Here is a 24299-nt window from a genome sequence, read left to right on the forward strand (position 1 = left end):
TATCATGTGAAATCCATAGACTAGGCCCAAATCCCCCGTCATCTGTTACCAACAGATGCATATCATGTGAAATCCATAGACTAGGCCCAAATCCCAGTCATCTGTTACCAACAGATGCATATCATGTGAAATCCATAGACTAGCCCAAATCCCCGTCATCTGTTACCAACAGATGCATATCATGTGAAATCCATAGACTAGGCCCAAATCCCCGTCATCTGTTACCAACAGATGCATATCATGTGAAAATCCATAGACTAGGCCCAAATCCCCATCATCTGTTACCAACAGATGCATATCATGTGAAATCCATAGACTAGGCCCAAATCCCCGTCATCTGTTACCAACAGATGCATATCATGTGAAATCCATAGACTAGGCCCAAAATCCCCGTCATCTGTTACCAACAGATGCATATCATGTGAAATCCATAGACTAGGCCCAAATCCCCCGTCATCTGTTACCAACAGATGCATATCATGTGAAATCCATAGACTAGGCCCAAATCCCCCGTCATCTGTTACCAACAGATGCATATCATGTGAAATCCATAGACTAGGCCCAAATCCCCGTCATCTGTTACCAACAGATGCATATCATGTGAAATCCATAGACTAGGCCCAAATCCCCGTCATCTGTTACCAACAGATGCATATCATGTGAAATCCATAGACTAGGCCCAAATCCCCGTCATCTGTTACCAACAGATGCATATCATGTGAAATCCATAGACTAGGCCCAAATCCCCGTCATCTGTTACCAACAGATGCATATCATGTGAAATCCATAGACTAGGCCCAAATCCCCGTCATCTGTTACCAACAGATGCATATCATGTGAAATCCATAGACTAGGCCCAAATCCCCGTCATCTGTTACCAACAGATGCATATCATGTGAAATCCATAGACTAGGCCCAAATCCCCGTCATCTGTTACCAACAGATGCATATCATGTGAAATCCATAGACTAGGCCCAAATCCCAACAGATGCATATCATGTGAAATCCATAGACTAGGCCAAATCCCCGTCATCTGTTACCAACAGATGCATATCATGTGAAATCCATAGACTAGGCCCAAATCCCCGTCATCTGTTACCAACAGATGCATATCATGTGAAATCCATAGACTAGGCCCAAATCCCCGTCATCTGTTACCAACAGATGCCATATCATGTGAAATCCATAGACTAGGCCCCAATCCCCATCATCTGTTACCAACAGATGCATATCATGTGAAAATCCATAGACTAGGCCCAAATCCCCGTCATCTGTTACCAACAGATGCATATCATGTGAAATCCATAGACTAGGCCCAAATCCCCGTCATCTGTTACCAACAGATGCATATCATGTGAAATCCATAGACCTAGGCCCAAATCCCCGATCATCTGTTACCAACAGATGCATATCATGTGAAATCCATAGGACTAGGCCCAAATCCCCTGTCATCTGTTACCAACAGATGCATATCATGTGAAATCCATAGACTAGGCCCAATCCCCAGTCATCTGTTACCAACAGATGCATATCATGTGAAATCCATAGACTAGGCCCAAATCCCCAGTCATCTGTTACCAACAGATGCATATCATGTGAAATCCATAGACTAGGCCCAAATCCCCGTCATCTGTTACCAACAGATGCATATCATGTGAAATCCATAGACTAGGCCCAAATCCCCATCATCTGTTACCAACAGATGCATATCATGTGAAATCCATAGACTAGGCCCAAATCCCCGTCATCTGTTACCAACAGATGCATATCATGTGAAATCCATAGACTAGGCCCAAATCCCCAGTCATCTGTTACCAACAGATGCATATCATGTGAAATCCATAGACTAGGCCCAAATCCCCGTCATCTGTTACCAACAGATGCATATCATGTGAAATCCATAGACTAGGCCCAAATCCCCAGTCATCTGTTACCAACAGATGCATATCATGTGAAATCCATAGACTAGGCCCAAATCCCCGTCATCTGTTACCAACAGATGCATATCATGTGAAATCCATAGACTAGGCCCAAATCCCCGTCATCTGTTACCAACAGATGCATATCATGTGAAATCCATAGACTAGGCCCAAATCCCCAGTCATCTGTTACCAACAGATGCATATCATGTGAAATCCATAGACTAGGCCCAAATCCCCGTCATCTGTTACCAACAGATGCATATCATGTGAAATCCATAGACTAGGCCCAAATCCCCGTCATCTGTTACCAACAGATGCATATCATGTGAAATCCATAGACTAGGCCCAAATCCCCATCATCTGTTACCAACAGATGCATATCATGTGAAATCCATAGACTAGGCCCAAATCCCCGTCATCTGTTACCAACAGATGCATATCATGTGAAATCCATAGACTAGGCCCAAATCCCCGTCATCTGTTACCAACAGATGCATATCATGTGAAATCCATAGACTAGGCCCAAATCCCCGTCATCTGTTACCAACAGATGCATATCATGTGAAATCCATAGACTAGGCCCAAATCCCCGTCATCTGTTACCAACAGATGCATATCATGTGAAATCCATAGACTAGGCCCAAATCCCCGTCATCTGTTACCAACAGATGCATATCATGTGAAATCCATAGACTAGGCCCAAATCCCCGTCATCTGTTACCAACAGATGCATATCATGTGAAATCCATAGACTAGGCCCAAATCCCCAGTCATCTGTTACCAACAGATGCATATCATGTGAAATCCATAGACTAGGCCCAAATCCCCGTCATCTGTTACCAACAGATGCATATCATGTGAAATCCATAGACTAGGCCCAAATCCCCAGTCATCTGTTACCAACAGATGCATATCATGTGAAATCCATAGACTAGGCCCAAATCCCCAGTCATCTGTTACCAACAGATGCATATCATGTGAAATCCATAGACTAGGCCCAAATCCCCGCATCTGTTACCAACAGATGCATATCATGTGAAATCCATAGACTAGGCCCAAATCCCCAGTCATCTGTTACCAACAGATGCATATCATGTGAAATCCATAGACTAGGCCCAAATCCCCGTCATCTGTTACCAACAGATGCATATCATGTGAAATCCATAGACTAGGCCCAAATCCCCGTCATCTGTTACCAACAGATGCATATCATGTGAAATCCATAGACTAGGCCCAAATCCCCAGTCATCTGTTACCAACAGATGCATATCATGTGAAATCCATAGACTAGGCCCAAATCCCCGTCATCTGTTACCAACAGATGCATATCATGTGAAATCCATAGACTAGGCCCAAATCCCAGTCATCTGTTACCAACAGATGCATATCATGTGAAATCCATAGACTAGGCCCAAATCCCCAGTCATCTGTTACCAACAGATGCATATCATGTGAAATCCATAGACTAGGCCCAAATCCCCAGTCATCTGTTACCAACAGATGCATATCATGTGAAATCCATAGACTAGGCCCAAATCCCCGTCATCTGTTACCAACAGATGCATATCATGTGAAATCCATAGACTAGGCCCAAATCCCCATCATCTGTTACCAACAGATGCATATCATGTGAAATCCATAGACTAGGCCCAAATCCCCGTCATCTGTTACCAACAGATGCATATCATGTGAAATCCATAGACTAGGCCCAAATCCCCGTCATCTGTTACCAACAGATGCATATCATGTGAAATCCATAGACTAGGCCCAAATCCCCGTCATCTGTTACCAACAGATGCATATCATGTGAAATCCATAGACTAGGCCCAAATCCCCGTCATCTGTTACCAACAGATGCATATCATGTGAAATCCATAGACTAGGCCCAAATCCCCGATCATCTGTTACCAACAGATGCATATCATGTGAAATCCATAGACTAGGCCCAAATCCCCGTCATCTGTTACCAACAGATGCATATCATGTGAAATCCATAGACTAGGCCCAAATCCCCGTCATCTGTTACCAACAGATGCATATCATGTGAAATCCATAGACTAGGCCCAAATCCCCAGTCATCTGTTACCAACAGATGCATATCATGTGAAATCCATAGACTAGGCCCAAATCCCCGTCATCTGTTACCAACAGATGCATATCATGTGAAATCCATAGACTAGGCCCAAATCCCCAGTCATCTGTTACCAACAGATGCATATCATGTGAAATCCATAGACTAGGCCCAAATCCCCAGTCATCTGTTACCAACAGATGCATATCATGTGAAATCCATAGACTAGGCCCAAATCCCCGTCATCTGTTACCAACAGATGCATATCATGTGAAATCCATAGACTAGGCCCAAATCCCCGTCATCTGTTACCAACAGATGCATATCATGTGAAATCCATAGACTAGGCCCAAATCCCCGTCATCTGTTACCAACAGATGCATATCATGTGAAATCCATAGACTAGGCCCAAATCCCCGTCATCTGTTACCAACAGATGCATATCATGTGAAATCCATAGACTAGGCCCAAATCCCCGTCATCTGTTACCAACAGATGCATATCATGTGAAATCCATAGACTAGGCCCAAATCCCCAGTCATCTGTTACCAACAGATGCATATCATGTGAAATCCATAGACTAGGCCCCAAATCCCCGTCATCTGTTACCAACAGATGCATATCATGTGAAATCCATAGACTAGGCCCAAATCCCCAGTCATCTGTACCAACAGATGCATATCATGTGAAATCCATAGACTAGGCCCAAATCCCCAGTCATCTGTTACCAACAGATGCATATCATGTGAATTCCATAGACTAGGCCCAAATCCCCAGTCATCTGTTACCAACAGATGCATATCATGTGAAATCCATAGACTAGGCCCAAATCCCCGTCATCTGTTACCAACAGATGCATATCATGTGAAATCCATAGACTAGGCCCAAATCCCCGTCATCTGTTACCAACAGATGCATATCATGTGAAATCCATAGACTAGGCCCAAATCCCCAGTCATCTGTTACCAACAGATGCATATCATGTGAAATCCATAGACTAGGCCCAAATCCCCGTCATCTGTTACCAACAGATGCATATCATGTGAAATCCCTAGACTAGGCCCAAATCCCCGTCATCTGTTACCAACAGATGCATATCATGTGAAATCCATAGACTAGGCCCAAATCCCCGTCATCTGTTACCAACAGATGCATATCATGTGAAATCCATAGACTAGGCCCAAATCCCCATCATCTGTTACCAACAGATGCATATCATGTGAAATCCATAGACTAGGCCCAAATCCCCGCCATCTGTTACCAACAGATGCATATCATTGTGAAATCCATAGACTAGGCCCAAATCCCCGACATCTGTTACCAACAGATGCATATCATGTGAAATCCATAGACTAGGCCCCAATCCCCAGTCATCTGTTACCAACAGATGCATATCATGTGAAATCCATAGACTAGGCCCAAATCCCCGTCATCTGTTACCAACAGATGCATATCATGTGAAATCCATAGACTAGGCCCAAAACCCCGTCATCTGTTACCAACAGATGCATATCATGTGAAATCCATAGACTAGGCCCAAATCCCCATCATCTGTTACCAACAGATGCATATCATGTGAAATCCATAGACTAGGCCCAAATCCCCATCATCTGTTACCAACAGATGCATATCATGTGAAATCCATAGACTAGGCCCCAATCCCCAGTCATCTGTTACCAACAGATGCATATCATGTGAAATCCATAGACTAGGCCCAAATCCCCGTCATCTGTTACCAACAGATGCATATCATGTGAAATCCATAGACTAGGCCCAAATCCCCGTCATCTGTTACCAACAGATGCATATCATGTGAAATCCATAGACTAGGCCCAAATCCCCGTCATCTGTTACCAACAGATGCATGTCATGTGAAATCCATAGACTAGGCCCAAATCCCCGTCATCTGTTACCAACAGATGCATATCATGTGAAATCCATAGACTAGGCCCAAATCCCCGTCATCTGTTACCAACAGATGCATATCATGTGAAATCCATAGACTAGGCCCAAATCCCCGTCATCTGTTACCAACAGATGAATATCATGTGAAATCCATAGACTAGGCCCAAATCTCCGTCATCTGTTACCAACAGATGCATATCATGTGAAATCCATAGACTAGGCCCAAATCCCCGTCATCTGTTACCAACAGATGCATATCATGTGAAATCCATAGACTAGGCCCAAATCCCCGTCATCTGTTACCAACAGATGAATATCATGTGAAATCCATAGACTAGGCCCAAATCCCCATCATCTGTTACCAACAGATGCATATCATGTGAAATCCATAGACTTGGTCCAAATCCCCAGTCATCTGTTACCAACAGATGCATATCATGTGAAATCCATAGACTAGGCCCAAATCCCCGTCATCTGTTACCAACAGATGCATATCATGTGAAATCCATAGACTAGGCCCAAATCCCCAGTCATCTGTTACCAACAGATGCATATCATGTGAAATCCATAGACTAGGCCCAAATCCCCGTCATCTGTTACCATCAGATGCATATAATGTGAAATCCATAGACTAGGCCCAAATCACCAGTCATCTGTTACCAACAGATGCATATCATGTGAAATCCATAGACTAGGCCCAAATCCCCGACATCTGTTACCAACAGAAGCATATCATGTGAAATCCATAGACTAGGCCCAAATCCCCATAATCTGTTACCAACAGATGCATATCATGTGAAATCCCTAGACTAGGCCCAAATCCCCGTCATCTGTTACCAACAGATGAATATCATGTGAAATCCATAGACTAGGCCCAAATCCCCGTCATCTGTTACCAACAGATGCATATCATGTGAAATCCATAGACTAGGCCCAAATCCCCATCATCTGTTACCAACAGATGCATATCATGTGAAATCCATAGACTAGGCCCAAATCCCCGTCATCTGTTACCAACAGATGCATATCATGTGAAATCCATAGACTAGGCCCAAATCCCCGTCATCTGTTACCAACAGATGCATATCATGTGAAATCCATAGACTAGGCCCAAATCCCCATCATCTGTTACCAACAGATGCATATCATGTGAAATCCATAGACTAGGCCCAAATCCCCGCCATCTGTTACCAACAGATGCATATCATGTGAAATCCATAGACTAGGCCCAAATCCCCGACATCTGTTACCAACAGATGCATATCATGTGAAATCCATAGACTAGGCCCAAATCCCCGTCATCTGTTACCAACAGATGCATATCATGTGAAATCCATAGACTAGGCCCAAATCCCCGTCATCTGTTACCAACAGATGCATGTCATGTGAAATCCATAGACTAGGCCCAAATCCCCGTCATCTGTTACCAACAGATGCATATCATGTGAAATCCATAGACTAGGCCCAAATCCCCGTCATCTGTTACCAACAGATGCATATCATGTGAAATCCATAGACTAGGCCCAATCCCCGTCATCTGTTACCAACAGATGCATGTCATGTGAAATCCATAGACTAGGCCCAAATCCCCGTCATCTGTTACCAACAGATGCATATCATGTGAAATCCATAGACTAGGCCCAAATCCCCGTCATCTGTTACCAACAGATGCATATCATGTGAAATCCATAGACTAGGCCCAAATCCCCGTCATCTGTTACCAACAGATGAATATCATGTGAAATCCATAGACTAGGCCCAAATCCCCGTCATCTGTTACCAACAGATGCATATCATGTGAAATCCATAGACTAGGCCCAAATCCCCGTCATCTGTTACCAACAGATGCATATCATGTGAAATCCATAGACTAGGCCCAAATCCCCGTCATCTGTTACCAACAGATGAATATCATGTGAAATCCATAGACTAGGCCCAAATCCCCATCATCTGTTACCAACAGATGCATATCATGTGAAATCCATAGACTAGGTCCAAATCCCCAGTCATCTGTTACCAACAGATGCATATCATGTGAAATCCATAGACTAGGCCCAAATCCCCGTCATCTGTTACCAACAGATGCATATCATGTGAAATCCATAGACCTAGGCCCAAATCCCCATAATCTGTTACCAACAGATGCATATCATGTGAAATCCATAGACTAGGCCCAAATCCCTGTCATCTGTTACCAACAGATGCATATCATGTGAAATCCATAGACTAGGCCCCAATCCCCAGTCATCTGTTACCAACAGATGAATATCATGTGAAATCCATAGACTAGGCCCAAATCCCCGTCATCTGTTACCAACAGATGCATATCATGTGAAATCCATAGACTAGGCCCAAATCCCCGTCATCTGTTACCAACAGATGCATATCATGTGAAATCCATAGACTAGGCCCAAATCCCCGTCATCTGTTACCAACAGATGCATATCATGTGAAATCCATAGACTAGGCCCAAATCCCCATCATCTGTTACCAACAGATGCATATCATGTGAAATCCATAGACTAGGCCCAAATCCCCAGTCATCTGTTACCAACAGATGCATATCATGTGAAATCCATAGACTAGGCCCAAATCCCCATCATCTGTTACCAACAGATGCATATCATGTGAAATCCATAGACTAGGCCCAAATCCCCATCATCTGTTACCAACAGATGCATATCATGTGAAATCCATAGACTAGGCCCAAATCCCCGTCATCTGTTACCAACAGATGCATATCATGTGAAATCCATAGACTAGGCCCAAATCCCCAGTCATCTGTTACCAACAGATGCATATCATGTGAAATCCATAGACTAGGCCCAAATCCCCAGTCATCTGTTACCAACAGATGCATATCATGTGAAATCCATAGACTAGGCCCAAATCCCCGTCATCTGTTACCAACAGATGCATATAATGTGAAATCCATAGACTAGGCCCAAATCACCAGTCATCTGTTACCAACAGATGCATATCATGTGAAATCCATAGACTAGGCCCAAATCCCCGACATCTGTTACCAACAGAAGCATATCATGTGAAATCCATAGACTAGGCCCAAATCCCCAGTCATCTGTTACCAACAGATGCATATCATGTGAAATCCATAGACTAGGCCCAAATCCCCAGTCATCTGTTACCAACAGATGCATATCATGTGAAATCCATAGACTAGGCCCAAATCCCCAGTCATCTGTTACCAACAGATGCATATAATGTGAAATCCATAGACTAGGCCCAAATCCCCGTCATCTGTTACCAACAGATGCATATCATGTAAAATCCATAGACTAGGCCCATATCCCCATAATCTGTTACCAACAGATGCATATCATGTGAAATCCATAGACTAGGCCCAAATCCCCACAGTACATTAATTTCCAACGGAACGCTGTGTTTGCCTTGCAGCGTTGCGTTGTAGAGACAGTTGCAGTGAAAAATGGTGGATGTTGCGTTTTATATTTTTGATCAGTATACACTCACACCTACCGAGAGTGTTTTCATTTTTGGTACACCAGAACAGTGCATTCATTCCCAATGGAACGCTGTGTTTGCCTCGCAGTGTTGCGTTGCAGAGACAGTTGCAGTGCGTTCTGTGTGGTGCATACCTTGGATTTATCGAACCTATGCGTCAAACTGTATGCATCAAACTGTGTGCTTCAAACTGTGTGCTTCAAACTGTGTGCATCAAACTGTATGGTCAAACTGTATGGTCAAACTGTATGCATAGACGGCTTGGCAGAAATGGTAGCAGAAGGTGAATGTTGAGGACCATTTTTGCGCAACAAACCACTCCGGGTGTGATCCAGGTGTCAAGTGACTATAGGAGTGTATAGCCTGCTGAAAACATTCCCTTTGGACAGTAAGATGAAACGACTTAATATCACCATCTGCCTGCCTTTAGGTTACCGTTCTCTGTCGCGAGCAGATCCACTAACAAGATGTTGTATTTTACAGAGAGTATGGGCCGTATTTAACCTGAGGCGCTAAATACCTGCACTACAGTGCGATAGAAATACAAAGTAAATTAGTACGTTTACATGCACACTAATGACTCAATATTATTACACTTGGTAGAACGTTTATTTACATTCCCACCAGACCTGATTTCAGAAGTGATCATGTAAACAGGATTATTAGGGAAAATGTTCTTTTTGTAAAGCATGTAAAACGTTTACATTGAACTAATATATTCATGTGACTATTATTGTCTACATGTAACCGACGATACGCATTACTGTCTCTGATTTTGCGGAGACTGGATTCACTTATACTCTGCATATGTCGACTTAATCGGAATTTACCTTTCTATTTCAAATAGAGAAGCCCTTTGTGAAAAGAGGGGATCATATATACATATTTTACTCGGAGCCACGGGGTTTTTCCTGCATTCCGATGTTCTGAGAGTTCTGTGCTGGCTGGGTGTGTACCAGATGACGCAGCAGCCAGGTGAGAGATAAACCATGCGTCGAGACCTGCGTTGAGGTAGAACAACTGACTGACTATGGAAGAAGATCAGAAGAACCCTATCCTGAAAGAGGGATTCCTTGTGAAACGGGTAATATTAAATAAACCGTTGTATGTCCGTATGACACGCATTTCATTTGACTATTATTCATAAATGTGTTATAACATTGTTTTAACTAAGTAGTTATAAAATGCATAGAATGCATTTTAATGAATATATATTTTCTAATTGAAACTCTAGGGCCATGTAGTTCACAACTGGAAGGCTCGCTGGTTTGTACTCTATCCAGACCAGTTGCTCTACTATAAATATGACGGAGGGAAGCGAGACTCCTGTCAACGCGGGAGGATCATGTTGACCGATTGTAAAATCTCTTGTCCGTTTCTGGAGTATGACAACCGCCCGGTGAGTTAATGTACAAGCCCCTTTTACGTTTACCTCGTCTGGAATTAGTGACATTATGGCTGTTGAACAGCAATCAAATCATAGAATTACATATTATAACTCCATCATGGTTCTAATGCTGATCTATGTGATTAGAACAGAATTATGATTATATTATAGAATTTATGATTCTATTCTAGAATTATGATTCTATTCTAATAGAATAGCATTATATAGTGTATGCTGTTCATGTCTCTGAAACTGTTGCCCTGAGGATATATCGCTGCACTAGATGTGTCAATAGATTACGTGTTGTATTGTCGAAAACAGGCTGCGAAGTGAGAGTGTCTCAGCTCTGTTGAGCCCAGCCCAGCTTTTTGCTTCCTGCTGAAATCATACTAGAGAATGCAAGGCCCGAGGACATCCCATCATAAATAGCATTTTTTTTAAATTCGAGTAGTTTCAACCTTAGACCACTGTGCGCTATCATCGTAGATACAGTGCGCTTTTCATAGTTTTCAAAGGTGTGTTGGATACATCTCTCGATGCTGTTGGACGCATCATGATATCATCTTGGAATTCTTCAGGAATTCAACATCATGGTCTTCTTTGTTGTTTACTGTACCTCAGCTGGTGTTCAAACTGCAAACCAAGAGTTCTGCCGAGTACTTCCTGGAGGCGTGTTCTCGGGAGGAGCGTGACCAATGGGCAGCGGATATCGGTGCAGCGGTGGAGAAGCTCCGCCCAGCTGACTCTCCTACCCCGAGCCAGTCTAAAACCACTGGGCACCGGTCACTACAACTACACAGCGTCAGCCTGAAGTGAGACACTTTAGGAGCCTTGGCTGAAAGACTTTCCCCAACCGGCAACATGGTTTAAAATGACGTTATTACAACCTTATTACATGGTTAGAAACTGGTTGTAATAACATTGCCTGCTTGGTTGTATTTAGTCTATTAGTCACATGAGCGAAGTCTTTAGCTATTCCATAAAGACAGTCACACAGCTGGTCAGTAGTGAAGCTATTCTATAAAGACAGTCACACAGCTGGTCAATAGTGACGCTATTCCATAAAGACAGTCACACAGCTGGTCAATAGTGAAGCTATTCTATAATGACAGTCACACAGCTGGTCAGTAGTGAAGCTATTCTATAAAGACAGTCACACAGCTGGTCAATAGTGACGCTATTCCATAAAGACAGTCACACAGCTGGTCAATAGTGAAGCTATTCTATAATGACAGTCACATAGTTGGTCAGTAGTGAAGCTAGTCCATAAAGACAGTCACACAGCTGGTCAATAGTGAAGCTATTCTATAAAGACAGTCACACAGCTGGTCAATAGTGACGCTATTCCATAAAGACAGTCACACAGCTGGTCAGTAGTGACACTATTCCATAATGACAGTCACACAGCTGGTCAGTAGTGAAGCTAGTCCATAATGACAGTCACACAGCTGGTCAGTAGTGAAGCCATTCCAGCTAAAGGGTTAGGGCCAAGGGGAAGAGCTAAGAGGTGAATTGTGTCCAGCTGACATGGTGTGTTGTCCTTCCTTCTCCCAGCCAGGTAGTGGACTCCATGTATGATGTCCACAGTGGCATCAAGCTGACCAGCCACAATGAACAGGGAAGCTCCTACAGCAACTGCTTCTCAGGTGAGACGCTCTGACACACAGCCTGACATACAGTGAGTGAACCAAACATTAAGAACACCTTCCTAATATTCAGTTGCACCCCCTTTGTGTCCTCAGAACAGCCTCAATTCGTCAGGTCATGGACTCTACAAGGTGTCGAAAGCATTCCACAGTGATGCTGGCCCATGTTGACTCCAATGCTTCCCACAGTTGTGTCAAGTTGGCAGGATGCCCTTTGGGTGGTGGACCGTTCTTGATACACACGGGAAACTGTTGAGCATGAAAAAAACTGCAGCGTTGCAGTTCTTGACACAAACCGGGGCACCTACTACCATACCCCGTTCAAAGGCACTTCAGTCTTGCCCATTCACCCTCTGAATGGCACACATACACAATCCATGTCTCAATTGTCTCAAGATTTAAAAATCCTTTGTCTCCTCCCCTTCATTCTACACTGATTAAAGTGGATTTAACAAGTGACATCAATAAGGGATCATAGCGTTCACCTGGATTCACCTGGTCAGTCTGTGTCATGGAAAGAGTTCTTCATGTTTTGTACACTCAGCGTATATGCCACTTAACAGACATGTGTGTATGTGATCCCAGTTGAACATACTACTGCTGTTGGTGCTGTTGGTGGAAGGGATCTCTGAGATTGTTGTGGATGGATGTAATGACAGTGGTGCTGATGCTGTGGATCCTCTCTCTCTCTCTCCTTCTCCCTCTCCCTCTCCCCCTTCACTCTCTCTCTCTTCCCCACCTCTCTCGCTCATACTCTTTCTCCCTCTCTCTCCCCCCCCCCCTCTCTCTCATACTCTTTCTCCCTCTCTCTCTCTCTCCCCCCTCTCTCATACTCTTTCTCCCTCTCTCTCTCTCTCAAGGTTCTGCGGTGGTGGACTGGCTGGTGTTCAATCAGCTGGCTCTGACCCGTGTAGAGGCTGTGACTCTGTCCTCGGCCGTCCTGGAGGAAGGTTTCCTACGCCCTGTAGGTCTGAGGAGCGTTGAGGCTCAGCGCAGCCATGGACTCAGTGAGCAGTTCCTGGATGACTCCACTGCTCTCTACAGCTTTGTGAGTGACTCTCCCTAGTTATAGTAGTAACCCCTTCTCTCCATGAAGGTAGATTGATTCACTGACTGATTCACTGACTGATTCACTGACTGATTCACTGACTGATTGACTGACTGATTCACTGATTGATTCACTCATTGATTCACTGTTTGATTCACTGACTGATTCACTGATTGATTCACTGACTGATTGACTGACTGATTCACTGACTGATTCACTGACTGATTCACTGACTGATTGACTGACTGATTCACTGACTGATTCACTGTTTGATTCACTGACTGATTCACTGTTTGATTCACTGATTGATTCACATGTACTGTTGTGCTTTAGACAGTGTCTAAACCAGATGTCCTACTGTATTTCCTTGTGAGTGTGTCCGTGTTGTCTCTCCCAGTCAGAGAACTTTAAGAAAAGAGGCAGTGTGAAGGCTGAGACTTCCCTATCAACCATGGAACTAAGTGGGAAAGTCCTGAAAAGGGGCTATCTACTGAAACAGGTGAGAAAAACTCTGCCAATCAGCCCAAACTATCTGTGGTTGGCTGTTGCCTAGTCTTTGCCAATCAGCCCAAACTATCTGTGGTTGGCTGTGGTCTAGTCTTTGCCAATCAGCCCAAACTATCTGTGGTTGGCTGTTGTCTAGTCTTTGCCAATCAGCCCAAACTATCTGTGGTTGGCTGTGGCCTAGTCTTTCCCAATCAGCCCAAACTATCTGTGGTTGGCTGTGGCCTTGTCTTTCCCAATCAGCCCAAACTATCTGTGGTTGGCTGTGGCCTAGTCTTATCCAATCAGCCCAAACTATCTGTGGTTGGCTGTGGTCTAGTCTGTGCCAATCAGCCCAAACTATCTGTGGTTGGATGTGGCCTAGTCTTGGCCAATCAGCCCAAACTATCTGTGGTTGGCTGTGGTCTAGTCTTATCCAATCAGCCCAAACTATCTGTGGTTGGCTGTTGCTTAGTCTGTGCCAATCAGCCCAAACTATCTGTGGTTGGCTGTGGTCTAGTCTTATCCAATCAGCCCAAACTATCTGTGGTTGGCTGTGGCCTAGTCTTATCCAATCAGCCCAAACTATCTGTGGTTGGCTGTGGTCTAGTCTTATCCAATCAGCCCAAACTATCTGTGGTTGGCTGTGGTCTAGTCTTATCCAATCAGCCCAAACTATCTGTGGTTGGCTGTGGTCTAGTCTTATCCAATCAGACCAAACTATCTGTGGTTGGCTGTGGTCTAGTCTTATCCAATCAGACCAAACTATCTGTGGTTGGCTGTTGTCTAGTCTTATCCAATCAGACCAAACTATCTGTGGTTGGCTGTGGCCTAGTCTTATCCAATCAGCCCAAACTATCTGTGGTTGGCTGTGGTCTAGTCTTATCCAATCAGACCAAACTATCTGTGGTTGGCTGTGGTCTAGTCTTATCCAATCAGACCAAACTATCTGTGGTTGGCTGTGGTCTAGTCTTATCCAATCAGACCAAACTATCTGTGGTTGGCTGTGGCCTAGTCTTATCCAATCAGACCAAACTATCTGTGGTTGGCTGTGCCCTAGTCTTATCCAATCAGACCAAACTATCTGTGTTTGGCTGTGGTCTAGTCTTATCCAATCAGACCAAACTATCTGTGGTTGGCTGTGGTCTAGTCTTTGCCAATCAGCCCAAACTATCTGTGGTTGGCTGTTGTCTAGTCTTTGCCAATCAGCCCAAACTATCTGTGGTTGGCTGTGGCCTAGTCTTTCCCAATCAGCCCAAACTATCTGTGGTTGGCTGTGGCCTTGTCTTTCCCAATCAGCCCAAACTATCTGTGGTTGGATGTGGCCTAGTCTTATCCAATCAGCCCAAACTATCTGTGGTTGGCTGTGGTCTAGTCTGTGCCAATCAGCCCAAACTATCTGTGGTTGGATGTGGCCTAGTCTTGGCCAATCAGCCCAAACTATCTGTGGTTGGCTGTGGTCTAGTCTTATCCAATCAGCCCAAACTATCTGTGGTTGGCTGTTGCTTAGTCTGTGCCAATCAGCCCAAACTATCTGTGGTTGGCTGTGGTCTAGTCTTATCCAATCAGCCCAAACTATCTGTGGTTGGCTGTGGCCTAGTCTTATCCAATCAGCCCAAACTATCTGTGGTTGGCTGTGGTCTAGTTTTATCCAATCAGCCCAAACTATCTGTGGTTGGCTGTTGTCTAGTCTTTGCCAATCAGCCCAAACTATCTGTGGTTGGCTGTGGTCTAGTCTTATCCAATCAGCCCAAACTATCTGTGGTTGGCTGTTGCCTAGTCTTATCCAATCAGACCAAACTATCTGTGGTTGGCTGTGGTCTAGTCTTATCCAATCAGCCCAAACTATCTGTGGTTGGCTGTGGTCTAGTCTTATCCAATCAGACCAAACTATCTGTGGTTGGCTGTTGCCTAGTCTTATCCAATCAGCCCAAACTATCTGTGGTTGGCTGTGGTCTAGTCTTATCCAATCAGCCCAAACTATCTGTGGTTGGCTGTGGTCTAGTCTTATCCAATCAGACCAAACTATCTGTGGTTGGCTGTTGCATAGTCTTATCCAATCAGCCCAAACTATCTGTGGTTGGCTGTGGTCTAGTCTTATCCAATCAGACCAAACTATCTGTGGTTGGCTGTGGTCTAGTCTTATCCAATCAGACCAAACTATCTGTGGTTGGCTGTGGTCTAGTCTTATCCAATCAGCCCAAACTATCTGTGGTTGGCTGTGGTCTAGTCTTATCCAATCAGCCCAAACTATCTGTGGTTGGCTGTGCCCTAGTCTTATCCAATCAGCCCAAACTATCTGTGGTTGGCTGTGGCCTAGTCTTATCCAATCAGCCCAAACTATCTGTGGTTGGCTGTGGTCTAGTCTTATCCAATCAGCCCAAACTATCTGTGGTTGGCTGTTGTCTAGTCTTTGCCAATCAGCCCAAACTATCTGTGGTTGGCTTGTGGTCTAGTTTTATCCAATCAGCCCAAACTATCTGTGGTTGGCTGTTGCCTAGTCTTATCCAATCAGACCAAACTATCTGTGGTTGGCTGTGGTCTAGTCTTATCCAATCAGACCAAACTATCTGTGGTTGGCTGTGGTCTAGTCTTATCCAATCAGACCAAACTATCTGTGGTTGGCTGTGGTCTAGTCTTATCCAATCAGACCAAACTATCTGTGGTTGGCTGTGGTCTAGTCTTATCCAATCAGACCAAACTATCTGTGGTTGGCTGTGGTCTAGTCTTATCCAATCCGACCAAACTATCTGTGGTTGGCTGTGGTCTAGTCTTATCCAATCAGCCCAAACTATCTGTGGTTGGCTGTGGTCTAGTCTTATCCAATCAGACCAAACTATCTGTGGTTGGCTGTGGTCTAGTCTTATCCAATCAGCCCAAACTATCTGTGGTTGGCTGTGGTCTAGTCTTATCCAATCAGCCCAAACTATCTGTGGTTGGCTGTGGTCTAGTCTTATCCAATCAGACCAAACTATCTGTGGTTGGCTGTGGTCTAGTCTTATCCAATCAGACCAAACTATCTGTGGTTGGCTGTTGTCTAGTCTTATCCAATCAGACCAAACTATCTGTGGTTGGCTGTGGCCTAGTCTTATCCAATCAGCCCAACTATCTGTGGTTGCTGTGGTCTAGTCTTATCCAATCAGACCAAACTATCTGTGGTTGGCTGTGGTCTAGTCTTATCCAATCAGACCAAACTATCTGTGGTTGGCTGTGGTCTAGTCTTATCCAATCAGACCCAAACTATCTGTGGTTGGCTGTGCCTAGTCTTATCCAATCAGACCAAACTATCTGTGGTTGGCTGTGCCCTAGTCTTATCCAATCAGACCAAACTATCTGTGTTTGGCTGTGGTCTAGTCTTATCCAATCAGCCCAAACTATCTGTGGTTGGCTGTTGTCTAGTCTTATCCAATCAGACCAAACTATCTGTGGTTGCTGTGGTCTAGTCTTATCCAATCAGACCAAACTATCTGTGGTTGGCTGTGGTCTAGTCTTATCCAATCAGCCCAAACTATCTGTGGTTGGCTGTGCCCTAGTCTTATCCAATCAGCCCAAACTATTTGTGGTTGGCTGTGGCCTAGTCTTATCCAATCAGCCCAAACTATCTGTGGTTGGCTGTGGTCTAGTTTATCCAATCAGCCCAAACTATCTGTGGTTGGCTGTTGTCATAGTCTTTGCCAATCAGCCCAAACTATCTGTGGTTGGCTGTGGTCTAGTCTTATCCAATCAGCCAAACTATCTGTGGTTGGCTGTGGTCTAGTCTTATCCAATCAGACCAAACTATCTGTGGTTGGCTGTGGTCTAGTCTTATCCAATCAGCCCAAACTATCTGTGGTTGGCTGTGGTCTAGTCTTATCCAATCAGCCCAAACTATCTGTGGTTGGCTGTGCCTAGTCTTATCCAATCAGCCCAAACTATCTGTGGTTGGCTGTGGCCTAGTCTTATCCAATCAGCCCAAACTATCTGTGGTTGGCTGTGGCCTAGTCTTATCCAATCAGCCCAAACTATCTGTGGTTGGCTGTGTCTAGTCTTATCCAATCAGCCCAAACTATCTGTGGTTGGCTGTGGTCTAGTCTTATGCCAATCAGCCCAAACTATCTGTGGTTGGCTGTGGTCTAGTTTTATCCAATCAGCCCAAAACTATCTGTGGTTGGCTGTTGCCTAGTCTTATCCAATCAGACCAAACTATCTGTGGTTGGCTGTGGTCTAGTCTTATCCAATCAGACCAAACTATCTGTGGTTGGCTGTGGTCTAGTCTTATCCAATCAGACCAAACTATCTGTGGTTGGCTGTGGTCTAGTCTTATCCAATCAGACCAAACTATCTGTGGTTGGCTGTGGTCTAGTCTTATCCAATCAGACCAAACTATCTGTGGTTGGCTGTGGTCTAGTCTTATCCAATCCGACCAAACTATCTGTGGTTGGCTGTGGTCTAGTCTTATCCAATCAGCCCAAACTATCTGTGGTTGGCTGTGGTCTAGTCTTATCCAATCAGACCAAACTATCTGTGGTTGGCTGTGGTCTAGTCTTATCCAATCAGCCCAAACTATCTGTGGTTGGCTGTGGTCTAGTCTTATCCAATCAGCCCAAACTATCTGTGGTTGGCTGTGGTCTAGTCTTATCCAATCAGACCAAACTATCTGTGGTTGGCTGTGGTCTAGTCTTATCCAATCAGACCAAACTATCTGTGGTTGGCTGTTGTCTAGTCTTATCCAATCAGACCAAACTATCTGTGGTTGGCTGTGGCCTAGTCTTATCCAATCAGCCCAAACTATCTGTGGTTGGCTGTGGTCTAGTCTTATCCAATCAGACCAAACTATCTGTGGTTGGCTGTGGTCTAGTCTTATCCAATCAGACCAAACTATCTGTGGTTGGCTGTGGTCTAGTCTTATCCAATCAGACCAAACTATCTGTGGTTGGCTGTGGCCTAGTCTTATCCAATCAGACCAAACTATCTGTGGTTGGCTGTGCCCTAGTCTTATCCAATCAGACCAAACTATCTGTGTTTGGCTGTGGTCTAGTCTTATCCAATCAGACCAAACTATCTGTGGTTGGCTGTGGTCTAGTCTTATCCAATCAGACCAAACTATCTGTGGTTGGCTGTGGTCTAGTCTTATCCAATCAGACCAAACTATCTGTGGTTGGCTGTGGTCTAGTCTTATCCAATCAGCCCAAACTATCTGTGGTTGGCTGTGCCCTAGTCTTATCCAATCAGCCCAAACTATTTGTGGTTGGCTGTGGCCTAGTCTTATCCAATCAGCCCAAACTATCTGTGGTTGGCTGTGGTCTAGTTTTATCCAATCAGCCCAAACTATCTGTGGTTGGCTGTTGTCTAGTCTTTGCCAATCAGCCCAAACTATCTGTGGTTGGCTGTGGTCTAGTCTTATCCAATCAGCCCAAACTATCTGTGGTTGGCTGTTGCCTAGTCTTATCCAATCAGACCAAACTATCTGTGGTTGGCTGTGGTCTAGTCTTATCCAATCAGCCCAAACTATCTGTGGTTGGCTGTGGTCTAGTCTTATCCAATCAGACCAAACTATCTGTTGTTGGCTGTTGCCTAGTCTTATCCAATCAGCCCAAACTATCTGTGGTTGGCTGTGGTCTAGTCTTATCCAATCAGCCCAAACTATCTGTGGTTGGCTGTGGTCTAGTCTTATCCAATCAGACCAAACTATCTGTGGTTGGCTGTTGCATAGTCTTATCCAATCAGCCCAAACTATCTGTGGTTGGCTGTGGTCTAGTCTTATCCAATCAGACCAAACTATCTGTGGTTGGCTGTGGTCTAGTCTTATCCAATCAGACCAAACTATCTGTGGTTGGCTGTGGTCTAGTCTTATCCAATCAGCCCAAACTATCTGTGGTTGGCTGTGGTCTAGTCTTATCCAATCAGCCCAAACTATCTGTGGTTGGCTGTGCCCTAGTCTTATCCAATCAGCCCAAACTATCTGTGGTTGGCTGTGGCCTAGTCTTATCCAATCAGCCCAAACTATCTGTGGTTGGCTGTGGTCTAGTCTTATCCAATCAGCCCAAACTATCTGTGGTTGGCTGTTGTCTAGTCTTTGCCAATCAGCCCAAACTATCTGTGGTTGGCTGTGGTCTAGTTTTATCCAATCAGCCCAAACTATCTGTGGTTGGCTGTTGCCTAGTCTTATCCAATCAGACCAAACTATCTGTGGTTGGCTGTGGTCTAGTCTTATCCAATCAGACCAAACTATCTGTGGTTGGCTGTGGTCTAGTCTTATCCAATCAGACCAAACTATCTGTGGTTGGCTGTGGTCTAGTCTTATCCAATCAGACCAAACTATCTGTGGTTGGCTGTGGTCTAGTCTTATCCAATCAGACCAAACTATCTGTGGTTGGCTGTGGTCTAGTCTTATCCAATCAGACCAAACTATCTGTGGTTGGCTGTGGTCTAGTCTTATCCAATCAGCCCAAACTATCTGTGGTTGGCTGTGGTCTAGTCTTATCCAATCAGACCAAACTATCTGTGGTTGGCTGTGGTCTAGTCTTATCCAATCAGCCCAAACTATCTGTGGTTGGCTGTGGTCTAGTCTTATCCAATCAGCCCAAACTATCTGTGGTTGGCTGTGGTCTAGTCTTATCCAATCAGACCAAACTATCTGTGGTTGGCTGTGGTCTAGTCTTATCCAATCAGACCAAACTATCTGTGGTTGGCTGTTGTCTAGTCTTATCCAATCAGACCAAACTATCTGTGGTTGGCTGTGGCCTAGTCTTATCCAATCAGCCCAAACTATCTGTGGTTGGCTGTGGTCTAGTCTTATCCAATCAGACCAAACTATCTGTGGTTGGCTGTGGTCTAGTCTTATCCAATCAGACCAAACTATCTGTGGTTGGCTGTGGTCTAGTCTTATCCAATCAGACCAAACTATCTGTGGTTGGCTGTGGCCTAGTCTTATCCAATCAGACCAAACTATCTGTGGTTGGCTGTGCCCTAGTCTTATCCAATCAGACCAAACTATCTGTGTTTGGCTGTGGTCTAGTCTTATCCAATCAGACCAAACTATCTGTGGTTGGCTGTGGTCTAGTCTTATCCAATCAGACCAAACTATCTGTGGTTGGCTGTGGTCTAGTCTTATCCAATCAGACCAAACTATCTGTGGTTGGCTGTGGTCTAGTCTTATCCAATCAGACCAAACTATCTGTGGTTGGCTGTGGTCTAGTCTTATCCAATCAGACCAAACTATCTGTGGTTGGCTGTTGTCTAGTCTTTGTGTTTGTTCTCCGCTTCAACTCTGCTCTCATAACCACACTTGTCTACATACCATGTGTTTGGTTATTCATGTCTCCTGTCTTCCTCTAATACAGGGACACAAAAGAAAGAACTGGAAGGTTCGACTGTTTGTGCTGCGATCAGAGCCAGGTTACCTCCACTACTATGACCCCAGTAAGGTGAGTGACGATTGGTTACCTTCACTACTATGACCCCAGTAAGGTGAGTGACTATTGGTTACCTCCACTACTATGACCCCAGTAAGGTGAGTGACGATTGGTTACCTTCACTACTATGACCCCAGTAAGGTGAGTGACTATTGGTTACCTCCACTACTATGACCCCAGTAAGGTGAGTGACGATTGGTTACCTTCACTACTATGACCCCAGTAAGGTGAATGACGATTGGTTACATTCACTACTATGACCCCAGTAAGGTGAGTGACGATTGGTTACCTTCACTACTATGACCCCAGTAAGGTGAGTGACGATTGGTTACCTTCACTACTATGACCCCAGTAAGGTGAGTGACGATTGGTTACTTTCACTACTATGACCCCAGTAAGGTGAGTGACTATTGGTTACCTTCACTACTATGACCCCAGTAAGGTGAGTGACTATTGGTTACCTTCACTACTATGACCCCAGTAAGGTGAGTGACGATTGGTTACCTTCACTACTATGACCCCAGTAAGGTGAGTGCCGATTGGTTACCTCCACTACTATGACCCCAGTAAGGTGAGTGACGATTGGTTACCTTCACTACTATGACCCCAGTAAGGTGAGTGACTATTGGCTACCTCCACTACTATGACCCCAGTAAGGTGAGTGACGATTGGTTACCTTCACTACTATGACCCCAGTAAGGTGAGTGACTATTGGTTACCTTCCCTACTATGACCCCAGTAAGGTGACATGGCTGTAGACTATAGCTATATACTCATAGCCTGGGTACCAGTCTATTTGTGCTATCTTGCCATAGCCTGGGTACAAGTCGATTTGTGCTATCTTTTTGTGCACCAATAAACTGGTACACAGGCTATCTTTCCATACAGGTTCTCATTCTCTTCAGTCTTCTTCTGTGGGTATTGACATCATGTTGTTTGTGTTCTGTCTCATCCACTTCCTGTGTTATGTCACTTGTTGATGACATCAGGATGACATCAGTCCCGTGGGCGGGTTCTCTCTCCGAGGCTGTCTGGTCTCTGCTCTGGACGACAACGGTGTTCCTTCAGGTGAGTCACACAAACACAGACGAGCGCACGCGTACATGCACACGTACACACAACACACACACACTGAGTCACTCTCTCTCTCAGACAGCCCTAAGATACAGCTGTCTTGCTTCAGTAAAGGTGTGGCTGACAACACAATAGGACTGGCCTGTGACAGGCACGGGTTGAGTTCAGTAGGGCACACTAGTAAAAACATCTTTAACCAAAAGTTCTCATTGAAGTTCAGGTTGTACCCAACTAGTTTCATTCTGTTTCAAAACGTTTTGTCCTTCCTGAACATGACCCAGAGAGAGAGAGCAGTGAGTCAGTCAGTCTGGGGAGGCTGATTCTCTCTCTTCTCACTCACTCACTCACTCACTCACTCACTCACTCACTCACTCACTCACTCACTCACTCACTCACTCACTCTCTCACTCTCTCACTCACTCTCACACAGGTGTGAAGGGTAAAGTCCAAGGTAACCTGTTGAAGATCATCACTCAGTTTGATACTCACTACTACATCCAGGCTCCCAGCAGACAGGAGAGGATGGACTGGATAGAAGCTATCAGAGCACAGAGTTAAATAAACTCAAGCTTATTACTTTAACGTAGTGTTTTAGGTGAGGCTGTTATTGATACACCCAATCCATACAGGTTTTTAAACAAACTACTATACAAATCTTCTAGCGTATAAAGATTCCAATAAATTATACATTCTATGAATGTAACCATACAAAGTTAACAGTTTGGAATAATGTTTTTAAATCGTGTAAATAGATAATTCAACATGGTGTTGTTTTGAATATTAAATAAAGCATTTCCCCTGTGAGAAGGCCTATGTGTTTCATGTGTAATGTTCTTAGCGTGTGTTATGTTCTTAGCGTGTGTTTGTGTTATGTTCTTAGCGTGTGTTTCATGTGTTGTGTTCTTAGTGTGTGTTTCATGTGTTGTGTTCTTAGCGTGTGTTTCATGTGTTATGTTCTTCGCGTGTGTTTCATGTGTTATGTTCTTCGCGTGTGTTTCATGTGTAATGTTCTTAGTGTGTGTCTTATGTGTAACATTGAAATCACTCTATGGTTTCAGTACGCGCATACCAGAAATGTGATTCAGGTGGAGACATGCAGCGCACCGGGAGAAGTGTGTCACACCCACAGCGAGATGAGACGTGCTTTTTTCCCCCCAAACAATAAAATAGAGCCATAAAGTGTAATCTAGCCCGCATCCCAAATGGCACCCTATTCCCTATATAGTGCACTACTTTAGACCAGAACTCTATGGGGCTATGGTCAAAAGTAGTGCACTAAATAGGGAATAGGGTGCCATTTGGGATGCATTCCTTCCCTGTTGGTATCATCATCCCGGTTACCCTGGTAACTGAAGTGTTCTGAGGTGAACCAGAGCTGTAAGTTCATTGAAAGAGAGCCAATGAGGGCGTGACTAGATAACACTAGGCAGGTTTCCATTGACGTAGCTATATTCCACACACACACACACACAAAGAGGCAGCTATAGAGAAATGTTCTAAAGATCTAAAGATCGACAACATTTTTTTTTATACAGGAGGGCAAGTTTCAACCATGGCACGGACCCGTGTGTCACGTGTCCTTAGGACCGCTCATAAATAATGTGTCTGGCAGCACAGAGACTACAGGACCGCTCATAAATAATGATGTGTCTGGCAGCACAGAGACTACAGGACCGCTCATAAATAATGTGTCTGGCAACACAGAGACTACAGGACCGCTCATAAATAATGTGTCTGGCAGCACAGAGACTACAGGACCGCTCATAAATAATGTGTCTGGCAGCACAATAATAAGGTGATTGACTGGATGGATTGTTACATTGCTTCATAGACCTGGCTAGTTGTAATAATGCATTGTAGAAGTATGTGGTTGTGGACCATATTTAACA

General features: G+C 44.4%; 1 protein-coding gene across 1 annotated transcript; it reads left to right on the forward strand.

Annotated features, from left to right (window-relative positions):
* The first annotated feature begins 9670 nt into the window (after positions 1 to 9670).
* On the forward strand, positions 9671 to 23221 carry plek2 (pleckstrin 2). The gene is made up of 9 exons (XM_031829343.1): positions 9671 to 10462; positions 10613 to 10777; positions 11387 to 11577; positions 12320 to 12411; positions 13272 to 13459; positions 13857 to 13958; positions 21265 to 21348; positions 22326 to 22404; positions 22841 to 23221. Exons 1-9 carry the CDS (start codon positions 10409 to 10411, stop codon positions 22966 to 22968), a joined length of 1083 nt encoding a protein of 360 aa, XP_031685203.1. The 5' UTR covers positions 9671 to 10408; the 3' UTR covers positions 22969 to 23221.
* The last annotated feature ends 1078 nt before the right edge of the window (positions 23222 to 24299 follow it).

Source organism: Oncorhynchus kisutch, linkage group LG7 (assembly GCF_002021735.2).
Source record: "Oncorhynchus kisutch isolate 150728-3 linkage group LG7, Okis_V2, whole genome shotgun sequence".
NCBI lineage: Eukaryota > Metazoa > Chordata > Actinopteri > Salmoniformes > Salmonidae > Oncorhynchus > Oncorhynchus kisutch.

What these genes read in the sequence shown, in the direction of transcription:
- plek2 (XM_031829343.1), top strand. Translation starts at nt 10,409, where the DNA reads ATGGAAGAAGATCAGAAGAACCCTATCCTGAAAGAGGGATTCCTTGTG. An exon ending in CTACACAGCGTCAGCCTGAA is followed by an intron (nt 11,578 to 12,319) that starts GTGAGACACTTT and finishes TCCTTCTCCCAG; the next exon opens with CCAGGTAGTGGACTCCATGT. An exon ending in ACTACTATGACCCCAGTAAG is followed by an intron (nt 21,349 to 22,325) that starts GTGAGTGACGAT and finishes TGATGACATCAG; the next exon opens with GATGACATCAGTCCCGTGGG.